At 35.6% G+C, this 12,816-nt stretch overlaps 1 protein-coding gene across 1 annotated transcript; it reads right to left on the minus strand.

The window, feature by feature from the left end:
* Nucleotides 1-1,426: 1,426 nt before the first annotated feature.
* On the minus strand, nt 1,427-11,972 carry LOC125681040 (glycerophosphocholine cholinephosphodiesterase ENPP6-like). Its single transcript, XM_048921735.2, has 7 exons — nt 11,119-11,972; nt 10,154-10,311; nt 8,015-8,180; nt 6,629-6,915; nt 5,979-6,158; nt 1,885-1,999; nt 1,427-1,650 (listed from the first exon to the last, which is right to left on the minus strand). Exons 1-7 carry the CDS (start codon nt 11,375-11,377, stop codon nt 1,484-1,486), a joined length of 1,332 nt encoding a protein of 443 aa, XP_048777692.2. The 5' UTR covers nt 11,378-11,972; the 3' UTR covers nt 1,427-1,483.
* Between the last annotated feature and the right edge of the window lie 844 nt (nt 11,973-12,816).

Below are 12,816 nucleotides of genomic sequence, written 5' to 3' on the forward strand. Positions count from 1 at the left end.
AAAACTAACCTTTAATCTGTGTAAGCGTATATTAAACTTGAAAAACCACAAAATTTCATGATTGACGATGAATATAACATGTATTCCTAAATAATTAATGTCAAGAATGGTTTCTTGGGGGGGGGGGGGGGGGGGTTAAATATGTAATTGACAACGTTCTAAATTGTCTGTAAAACATTTTGTGCAGTGAAAAATATAGGAAAGTCTGAAATTTGTTCAGAAAAATTCTGATGAATGTGGTTTGACCTATGTGTGACACGAAAAATCAGTAAATCTATCTTGGGTTTAGATATAAGGCGTACACCACACTGTAACTTCTCCGAAAAGGTTTCAATTACAGACTGCTTACAAATTCAGTAATGTTTGAAAATTATTTATTGAATTTACGACTATCACATCCAAGAAATATTGTGGATTTAGAAATGGGAATTCAAAACTACCAACTAAGACAGGTAGATGGTTTGACATTGTTAGAGAAAACAGAATTTTTAAATGAAAGACGAATATAACGAACAGTGATCAATCTCATAACTCCTATATGGAATACAAAATTAAGAGCTGGGCAAACACGGACCCCTGGATATACCAGGGGTGGGATCAGGTGCCTAGGAGGAGTAAGCATCATCTGTCGACCAGTCACACCCGCCATGAGCCCTACAATGTACATCTTGACAATGTAAACGGAGTTATTCAAGAACGGCCTAACACACGTCAGACAGCATATGTCCCAATGGTAAGTTAAATATGTATTTGTAATGAAATTGGGATCAATTAATTGCGTTATGTATTTTAATATACCGATATATCAATAAATTCAGGAATTATGTATGTACCAAAATATCATAAATCGAGTTGAAATGTAGGGTACGAATTGGAAACACTTTTTTAATGAAAAGATAAAGATAACGAACAGTGATCAATCTCATAACTCCTATAAAGAATACAAAAACAAGAGCAGGGAAACATGGACCCCTGAACATACCAGAGGTGGGATCAGGTGCCCATGTCGACAGGTCAGACCTGCCGTGAGCCCTATATTTTAATCAGGTAAACGGAGTATTATTTTTTATTTATAATATCTGTACATTTACCAGATTTCATAAAAAAACATACATGTATATATGAGAATCAATCTTTAATATTTACTGGACATTATCCTCGGGCTCGCTGAACACTCTGTGTTCACGGGTACCCATAATATACCAGGTTTTTTTTTCGTTGTTGAAGAGCGTACATGTACATGTATGTGACTTAATCGTGCGCTGTGAATGTTGTATAAGGGTTATATGTACATGTAGATCTGTAGCTCTCTATCCGAATTATCTTCCCAAAAAGCTACAGTTCTGCAGATAGGTGATGCTAATATATTCGATATAACACACTTCTGCAGATAGGTGATGCTAATATATTTGATATAACACAGTTCTGTAGATAGGTGATGCCAATATATTCGATATAACACATAAAATATCTAACTACAGGATCATAATTCGTCCGTTCTGGTATGATAAGAGTTAGGGTGTAACAGCATGGGTGATATATTGGACCATGTTCCATTATGAGGGTTTGGCTTCACATTTAGAATGTCACACATCAGCTGGTATAACTCAACGTTGTAGAATGGTTTACTAGTATAACTCCTCCTAAATCCTGCGAAAAAAAAAAAATAATATTTCTAATGCATAATTGTGTAACCTTTTGAGCGAAGAACAAACCAATGACTGCGTATAACGAGAGGAATCTTTTCCTCATTTCCGCGGGTTTTTTGTTCGCTATATACAGTGTATGCGTAGAAATGATAACTATGAATATTTAAGGTTATCACATAAACATATCATAGTGGAATGATACATGTATGTGTGAGTAAGCATGTTGAATAATGACCTGGTCCAGAGGCTAAGAATATCGCCCTCATAGCTGTGTCAGCGTTATCATACCCGTGTGTCGCCACCATATCGCCTGTCCCTGCATATTGAGGAATGTCCGAATACTTTATATTCTGCAAAACGTAAATATTCATATTTTGGAATCCTGGAACACGATGAATTAATATAATGTTATTATACATCAATGTAAAATATTCGAATGTAATTGGCTGAAAATCGTGAAAAATGTTTCCTCTTGCGTGTTAGTATCTAGAAACATTACTTGACAATGGTTGGTACATACAGTAGTATATACGTATATATATATTATTTTGAACGAGCTCTGCAATATTTTACATGAATTATTGTGAGTAAGCGTGTGAATAAAATGCGGTTGATTAAAAGCAACAAACGATAATCTGTGGTCTGGCAGTTATAGATATGTAAAGAGGAAAAAACACAAAACTTAAAAATTTATTTATTTTACGACGATCATCAAACAAGTTTTACAACTTATATTAATGCTTCTCGTCGGCTCAGACGTTGACTTGAAGGGTCATTAATGTAGGAGGAACCGGAGGAAACCAACTTGTCCACATGGGCTACCACCATACCCTCTCACATACAACCATGCCAATCCTGAGGATCGAACTCAGGTCGCTGCGTTAACCATTACGCTAACCGGACATGTAGGTACATGTAGAATTCTCATACTGAGGTATAATAAATAGATGTATGTACAGTGTATCTTGTAAGTATGGCAGAAATTAACATCTATAACTTGTTAACTTTGATTCATTTCACCATGCTGAATGTTTACAATCTAGATTTGTGCTTCTTTATATATATCTCGGTTACATGAACTGTCCATATACATGTACAGATAAAAAAAAAAGGGGGGGGGGGGAAGAAGCGAATAGTACAATTTCATATTCATTTTTAAACAGAAGTACTTAATAACACAATAATGGTGTAAACGCCGGGTTAATAATCAAAGTATCACAGCCACTAATGATAATTATAGTAATTAATAGTTCAAGGCCACGATCAATAGTTTGTACCCTTTCACGAGCACCAATGACTGTCTGCCAAAGCCTTCCCCAGGACAGAATGAAGTCTTTCAAAACTGTCTAGGGGCGTTACTCCACTCTAACTACAGAGCGTGGGCCAGTTGTTGCTGAGTATGGGGCTGTGGTTGTCTTTGGCAGATGCGCCTATCCAATTCCTCCCCATGGACACGAATTGTGCTCCCTTGTTAGCTGACCTGTTTTTACATTCCTATGAAGCCGAATGTATTCAAAAACGTCTACGTGAGAAGAAAATTTTAAAATATCTTGCTGTGGCCTTCAATTCGACATTTAGATATATCGACAACGTGTTATCTATTAACAATAATAATTTTCATGCATATGTCGATTCGATATTTCCTAGCGAACTCGAAATAAAAGACACCACAGAGTCTTCCACATCTGCTTCATACTTAGATATTTTATTGAAAGTAAATATTAACGGCAAACTAACAGCTAAACTTATGACGAACGGGATGATTTCAGCTTCTCCATCGTCAACTTTCCATATTTATGTAGCAATATTCTATTATCACCTGCATATGGTGTTTATATTCCTCAACTTATTCGATACACAAGAGCTTGTTCTGCTGATGGTCAGTTTTTTAAATCGAGGCCGACTACTGACAAACAAGTTGATGGTGCAGGGGTTAGATTACGCTGTTGTGAAACGATGACGAAATTCGATGAAGCGATACTGTGTTGCTGACGTCATGCGAGGTCTCCCTGCACTAAGACGATGATTTGTTGAAGCATGTTGTTAATATCTGCTTCAAAAGCGAGGTATGGTGATCAACCTCGCAACATTGAAATTTCTTACGATAGCAAATTGCGATACACTTTTCAGTCGCCGACGTCTCCATATGAGTGAAAGATTCTCGAGAGGGACGTTAAACAATATCAATCAATCCAGTAGTCCAATTGCGTTGAGCATTATTCAGACGCAGAGTTTCTCAAAAGGCTGTTACTGTTAAAGATAACGCAATCAAATATCGAGGACCCACACATTTGGTAGACTACTGGTGCCAAAAGCACGTGCATTAGGACTGATTCTAGGATTTAATGAAAACAAATGAATATTGTCCTTAATTTTTATAGAATATCTATCCAATAAACAATATCGATAAATTTAACAAGCCTGAAGGAGTCATCAGGGAATTCATTCTAGAACACAAAATGTATTTTAAAAATGATTGGTAAAGATTCAGCAAAAATCACTAACATGCGTTTCCTTTTCTTTTTGTCGATCAGTATATATGGGCCTGTCCGAAAACGCGAGGTATCTCTCTTAAAGTTTGTATTCTAACATTTAGTGTGAATATGACAACTTCCGGGTAGTAACATAATCAGGCTGCGCAATATTTTATGTGTTATGTTGAGTATGGATGCTGTTCAAAATCGAAAAAAAGTTTAAATGATTTCTACGAGAAGGTAAGAAAATGTTAATGGAAACAAAAAAGAATTTCTTGATCGAGACAGGGGTGGGTGGGGGTGGAGAGAAGAATTTAAAAAAATGAATTGGAAATCAGAAATCCACTTGTTTACAAAGGTCTCCAATAGCTACTGACATAATTATTTTGTACGAAATCAGAACAGAGCTATTGACTCTCAAAAGATGATGGCAACTCATCAGCTCAAAGCTCTGGTTTTTACGAAGATCGACACGTGTATGGATATTGCATATCATGGTACCCCCTCCACAAAACCCCCCCCAAAATTATATAAAGTAGCAAATCAACGCTCTCACTGTTTTATCAGGGCTATAACTATTCCATCACTACCAACCAACTCTTTGAAAAATAAACCAGATTGCAATGTTTGGGTAATTCTCTCCAAGGTAACTGGACGTGTCCACTCCGTGTGCAAATCATTTGTACATGTGCGACATGCAGCTGGGATTGTTTATCTCAACTGATATATTCAAAATGCAGTAAAATAGGTAATTAAATCAAAATAATTTTTTATTTAATAAATATTGCTCGATCGATATGAATTATTTTTCATAGGTGTGGTCCGGGGGAGGGGGTACGTGCCACTCTCAGATGTACTCTTTAGGGGATAGGTAAGTTGAACCCCCAATAGAATGCTTTTGACGTCTCTGTATCTTCCCTCTTTTATTGTATTACTATAAGTTCAGGGGTTCAATTATAGTTATTTTGATTTCAAAACATTGCATGTGTAATTGTCAGTTTAAAGATGGTTTGTGACGATAAATTTCTTTATGGTTATACTTGTATTTGAAACTGTATTTGTGAGTAGTCAGCTGGAAATCTGTCATTGGCCTCTCATTTACAAGTAAGGCTGGGTTAAATTTTACACGCCATTCGAAGGAGGTGGACATTTCCATAATCCAGAAGTGTCAGTCCGACATACTTATTGTGTCAGAACTTTTATCGCTGATATTGAACAAGCAACCTCCGAACATTTATTATAAATTTGACTGTGTTAAAACACGGGGTTCTAAGTAAAGATCCTGAGAAAATCTATGCAATTGAAAATATGGTATACATGTATATTAATTTCAGTCATAAAACACGTGAAATCCTGGAAGGGGGTAGTTAGAATAATCTAACTGTCTCGGGACAGGCCCTCCGTATAAAATTACATCACTTCAACGATAGAACATTCTATCGTGGGTGGGGGGGGGGGGGGGGGGGGGGGGGCTCTACTATTTACAACATTCATTATTTTCTATTATTTTTACATGCAAAGTTGGTTATTTTCACGTGCATGAAGGAAACTTATGCATTGTGATTTTTTATTAACGTTACATGTAACATATTTGTTGGCGCGATTGCTGTAAAATTATACAGCAATATATTTGCAGCCTTCTGCACTGTTGATAATGACGCTTCTCGAATATACTACCCGGAATTCTTAAACTACTGTTACGCAAGCGCACTACGTTCCGGATCAAGGAAAGATAACTCATGTTTTCGGATTGGCCCATTAAACAGTTCTGTACGTAGTTCGTTGATAGGACACAAACACTTGAATTACAATGACCTACTGTATTATACAATGGGTTAAAAGTGTAACAACTTACGCATGTCGAGCACCCAACACATTTACAGGGCGATGTGATGATGTACACGCCTTTGTCAGCCTCCAGAAAGATAGGAGACACTCGATAATGTCGTCTAAGGTTATATCGCTCTGGAATGTTGTCCCTCTTATACACTGTGATTTTTCCGTCTTGAACGACATTTTGAAGATCAGCATATACCTAAAAATAAATTTTATCGACATTCATATGGAACACAATTTTAGCGACCTTCATCTACACCGCAGATATAAGTACCTAGGATTTTTTTCTCAACTGCAGTTTGTCATCATTTTGAAAGAAATTCTCGAGAGAGACGTTAAACAAGATACAATCAATCAGTCAATCATTTTGAAAGGCCACTGATCAATTAAAGATTTTTGGTCCAAAATAATATATAGATTTTAATGTTGTTATTTTCTTACAGTCTTAACGCGGAATCATAGAATGATGATGCCTATTTTCATGAACGATTTTAGTAGTTATTGCATAGGCGTAGCTTGGGTTCGAATATTACCGAGGCAGGGGGAGAAGCTATCGACATTTTAACAACGTAAAAGGTGGGTTTTTTACCGAGCTGCCTCGGTTGCCTCAATGGAAGCTACGCCACTGTATTGTATTAATCTTAATTGTTATGTGATGATATATCTAACCTTATCAACAGCTCCATCTTTAGGCCAGATTTTTACAGTAGCTCCTTCGGGAATCAAAGCTTTTATATCATCCATGTCAAGTATATTTTTTAAATCTACCGTTTCTTTTATGTTGATCATCCCATGGTCAGAAAATATCATAACACTGACGTCATCTAGCCCTAGTGACGTCATATGTTCTATGAGATTGTAAATCTCATGGTCAACGTCATTGATTACTCCCTCCAGTTCTTTGGAGCCAACGCCATACTTGTGTCCATAATGATCAACAACTTCATTGTATATTCCTAAAACAATGTTCTCTTTTACACAATGAGATAATTTGTTGTCAGGGTACATGCAGTGATGTTATATTATCTTAGCTACAATGATAGCAGTAGTGAAAATTAGCACGACATCAAATTAGGAAATTAGCATACAAAATATAGATTTGTTATGTACTTGATACGTGAACAGGGAGGGTATGGTTATTTCTGCTGGGTGTTTGATCCCAATCAGGTACATGTATGGTATCAAAACAGTTGAGGGACCATAACAACCACATGCAGGTGATAATGGAATATAGCTACGCAATTGCTATATCAATGACCATGAAAGGCGAAGATAACGAACAGTGATCAGTCTCATAACTCCTGTAAGCACACATGTGATAGAAAGCAATCCGGATATTTGATCGTAAAGAGTACTTATTATATCAATAAGTGTTCCGGAATAAAGAAACAGATGAAAATCACATGGTTGGTCATGCTTTGGGAAGTGTGTGAAATGATATAATAAATAATCAGATATAATAAATATTTACGGTCTTTGTAAAATATTAAACAGTATATGATCACAAATTTAACAAAATTATTTACGTTCTTTGTGTAATATTAAATAATATATTACGTTACTTACTCGAAAATACGGATGTATATTTAATTGCTGTTATAAAATTTAGAAATTCATTTCAAAATTAAGGATTATCTCCCTCATGCATAGCTCTTATCCTTAGACGAATTTGACTCCACTTTTTTTGGCACGCTGTTTTTGGCTATAATAGCTCTAAAACTTCATTGTTATTTCGGATTTCAAACATTTCGGTTGAGAATCACTGAAGAGACATTATTTGTCGAAATGCGCATCTGGTGCATCAAAATTGGTACCGTATAAGTTTTACATTAGCATGAATATAAAAAATATCTACGTTCTTTGTGTTGTGGGGTGTATTTAAAGTAAGAAAGAATGGGATACATGTAGTTTGTAATATGCAAAAAATATGTTTCCATTCTTTACTTACACATACCTAGTAGAAAACAACAGACAAATCATATCTGGTTAAATTAAATATGCAATCACAGTGTATAGTGTGGGATACCATACTGACGTGATAAAATGGATATCTACCTATGAAGTCCGCCGAGCGATTTTGTAATAGATTCAGTGACTCTGTGATGGAATATTGCAATTCTGGAATAGCTGTCATCATTGTATTTGGTTTACAGAACGTTGGACGAACCCCCCTTATTGCAACATCACACTCTTTCCAGTAAAAGAAATATGACTTTTTATCCTGAAATAACACAAACGTTTTGAAACAGTATATACATGTACTAATATTCAGGATTTTGTGAAACAGAACATTTTTCAGCGATGGAAGTTGGAATAGACTGGAATGAACCCTTCACCTGTGCGCACGTAAAGTCAATGATGTCTTGCTAATGAATAAACATTTGCATTCCAATAAATTTAGGTGATTTAATTACACTGTCTCTATGTTTCTGTATTGGTTTACGACCCTTTCACCATCTATCCAATCAATATAAATGATATGTGTACTTTTTATTTACTAGTAGATACTAACTTTATATAGTGAAAACATCGTTTCACCAGAAGTTCTTGGACTTACAACAAGAGGCTGATGGGCCATATCGCTCACCTGAGCAGCAGTTCCTAGCAAGAAACAAGCTTGAGCAAAACTTTCATTATACAAGCAGCTTGGATCAGGAAAAAAAACTTTTCAAAGATAACGACTAAACAAACTTAATTATTAAACTTGACTACATTGATAATTAATTAATTATCATATGTCCTTGGAGATGAGAATGACCTTTTATATTAACAAATTTCATCTAAGGATGCTTTGCGCCAAGTTTGGTTCCCTATACAATCGTATAGAAAACTTTGATTCCCTATTGTGGCCCACCATAACCCCAAGGATCCTGATTTTTACAAACTTAAAATTTCCACCTTCTCAGGAGGCTTTCACGTACATGTCAGCTTTTCTGGCCCTATGGTTATTGAGATTATTTTTAAATAACCCCAACATATTTTTACATTATTGTGATCATCATCTCCCCTTTGAATCACCTTCACCTAGGCATGATTTGTATCAAGTTTGATTGAAATTGGCCCAGTAGTTCTGGAGTCGATTTCTTATATATCAGCATGTAAAACATTGATGCTCTAATGTGGCCCCACCCTACCCTCGGGGGCCATGATCTGAACAACTTTGAATCTACTCTATATCAGGAAGCTTTCACTTATATCTCCACTCTTATGGCCAGGTGGTTCTTGAGAAGATTTTCCCAATATATTTGAATGTAAAACTTTGATCCCCTATTATGGTCCCGCCTTACCCTTTGGGGGATTATTTGAACAAACCTGAATCTCCACTATGTCAGGAAGCTTTCATGAAAATTTCAGCTTTTCTGGCCCAGTGCTTATTTTAAAATGACCCCGGCATATTTTTTTTGCATTTCTGTGATTATCTCCCTTTTGAAGGAGACATGGTTCTTTATTTCAACATACTTGAATTTCCTTCACCCAAGGATGATTAGTTCCAAGCTTGACTGATATTGACCCAGAGGTTCTGGAGACGATTTTCCTATATATCTGCATGAAACTTTGATTCTCTATTGTGGCCCTACCCTACCCCGGGGACCATGATCTGAACAAATTTGAATCTACTCTATATTAGAAAGCTTTCAGGTAAATCTTCACTCTTCTGCCTCCGTGGTTCTTGAGAAGATTTTAAAGAATTTTCTTTATATATTCGCATGTATAACTTTGATCCCTATTATGACCCCCATCCTACCCCGGGGTCATGATTTAACAAACCTTAAACTCCACGATGTCAGAAAGCTTTCATGTAAATTTCAGGTTTTCTGGTTCAGTGGTTCTTGAGAAGATTTTTAAATTTTACCACCCTATTTTACGATTTATCTCCCCTTTGAAGGATGCATGACCCTTCATTTGAACAAACTTGAATCTTCCTCATCCAAGAATGCTTTGTGCCAAGTGTGGCTGAAATTGACCCAATGGTTCTGGAGAAGAAGATGAAAATGTGAGAAGTTTACGCAGACGACGACAGACAGCGGACAAACTTTGATCAGAAAAGCTAAGGTGAACTAAAAAAAATAAGAGAGAGAGAGAGAGAGAGAGAGAGAGAGAGAGAGAGAGAGAATTCCGCACTACTCATTATAGTTACAAGTGACAATATTCAAAAGTTTTAATGCTCTACCTTTATTCTGTGCGACTTCTCACCTGCTTTTCGGCTGTCACCCATAGAGGTTCTGCATCATCCCACCAAAAAGAACGTTGTTTTTCTTGTTGAAACGATTTGTCTCCCATAAACAAGTTTCGATCATATTTTTCATCAAAGATAAAATTTGATACATAACCATGACTTTCACTGTGTACTCCTAAATAGAAATTGTAATCATGTTTGCTAAAATCACTGAAAAAATAATACAAATATAAATGAATCTGAATTAGAATCTCAAAATCAGTCTGACTATTGGAAAAGAAAACTTTCTAGCAACCAGGAATACTGCAGGTGCGATAGATACTCATTTTTGCATTAATCAATCATGTGTATATATTATGTGTCACTTGTTTTGAAGAATGTGATTGAATAAAAGATTGTACATGTATTTCGTATTCAATACGCCAACAAATGGCCTAGATGCTAAATTCGTGAGGTTGCAATGTAATGATACAAAAACGTTGGGAGGACTCCTAAATGGTGTGCAGTAAAAGTTGATCGTATATCAAAATTCTTGTTTGTAAAGTCCCCGTAGATTTTCCCTACAGGTGTATAGGTCTGCTGCTAGTAAGTTCGGTGACGAGACACGGTACAATTCTGGAGATAAATTGAGGTTGCTAAACACAGAAAATATGCAAGTTACATTAGATGATTAGTTTCCCAGTTAGAGAGGATAAACATCTTGACCGTCAAACATGCTTATGAATATGACAATTAGAATATTCACATCTTGCTTCAGTGAAATTTGAAATATAGCCCAATTTCAGTTGCCTACCATATCTCGCAATAAACTAAAAACCAAGATGGCCTGCAGATCTTGAATGAATATCTTAAAACTTCTGGACACAGAAATAAACATTCATCAGAATAGTATTATTGTGTTATGGATTGTTTACGCTGTATAAATATATTTATCAATATATATATATATATATATATATATATATATAAAAAGAAGACTTACCCGTCATGATCGAGTAAAAATTGGGATACGAAAAGCTGGGGTACACGGGAATCATATACTCAGCTTTTACTCCTTGTTCATAAATCCTTTGAAATCCAGGCAGCATTTGTCCACCCTGTTCTAAGTAGTCCCATCTGAACCCATCCAGTAAAATTACAAGCAGTCGTGGTCCAAATGCGTTTACAGCGAACGAAATAAAAAATAAAAAGAATGTCCCAAGGAAGAGACATTTTCGATAGATAAAGTTGCAACACTTCATCTTCTTGGTAGAGAATGTAAAATCTTCCTGCGGGTTAACATTAACAATACACCTCCATCATCACCAGCGCATTTGAACACAAACGGGAGCGCAAGTCTTGTGTGCGTAAACTTTATCATTTAAACAATGTAGGTCACGAATTAGACTATCTTATTATTTCCTCTTTGTACACTTAAGGTGGATCGATCCTCTTGCGATCATAGTTTTCTTGCAAAAATCTTTATCAAATAAAACTTTACACACGAAGCACTCGGGTGTACTAATTGTCGGTAGAAAGGATTTGGACTGAGTATTTTTCAATTTTTCGAAGAAAGGTACGAGAAAAAAGACGGGGATAATTTTTTGTTGGAGCAAGAACTTTATCTTTAAAAACTCCCACCCAGTCACCTTTTTATAAAACCGCTTGAAAAGAGATCCTGATAAACTGCGAGAAAATGGATATATCGAAGCTAAGCACTACATAATTCTGTTCTGGTCTTCAAATTCAATACACACTCGGATCAACTGACCTTCACCTTGTAACAACATACGCGGTAGAACTTGTGCTTCCAGTTTCTACCAACTACGAAGTAGATTTACAAAAAAAAAATAAAAAATAAAGATACAAAATAATTGAACTTTTAATTATATAAATAATAGAGTATTTAAAATGAAACAACTGAACGGTTTGTTTACTGATTCTGTTTTATTGGTTGAAATTCTTGCCTGTTTACAATATAAAATCTGTATAATTTGTTTTGTTTTGAACTTATTTTATTGTACATACATTATATACAAAAGGATCAGAAACAAGTTCAAATAACTTATGAGTTACCTCTTATTTATTTGCTTTGAAGGTTATGCAGCCTCTTCTATTGTGTCATTTATTTCATCAATAGCATATATACATAGAATCAATAACTTGCCCGACAATACGTCATGCTTCCTTGTTCAAAAACTGTTAAGTTCTTGTCGCAAATCAAGACCTTCAATGGATATTCGTTTACCAATAACAATTGCAGTGCTACATAAAATATGTGGGGCATTAGAAAATACAGTGTCAAATATTTATAAGAAAGTACTATTTCAAGCAATGTTTTTATTGGCTTTCCATGGGTTCCTGAGAATAGGAGAAATAACATCAAGTTGCACTGCTAATCATATCTTGCAAATGTCACAGGTTACTTTTCTAAAAAGTAAAATTTTGATTCACTTTCAAAATTATAAACACTCTGGTGGTAAAGTCTTTACACTTACAATCAATTCGTGCAACTCTTTTAAATATTGTCCAGTCGGGGCATTAGATTACTACTTAAAAATGAGAGGGAGGCGTGAAGGGCCCCTTTTTTGCTACCCCCCAAATATCCCTGTCTCAAGGCACGAATTCTCAAACATATTAAAAGAGAGTCTCATGTTTTGTAATTTGGATGTTAATAGATTCAAAGGACATTCTTTTCGAA

Source organism: Ostrea edulis, chromosome 1 (genome assembly GCF_947568905.1).
Source record: "Ostrea edulis chromosome 1, xbOstEdul1.1, whole genome shotgun sequence".
Taxonomy (NCBI): Eukaryota; Metazoa; Mollusca; class Bivalvia; order Ostreida; family Ostreidae; genus Ostrea; species Ostrea edulis.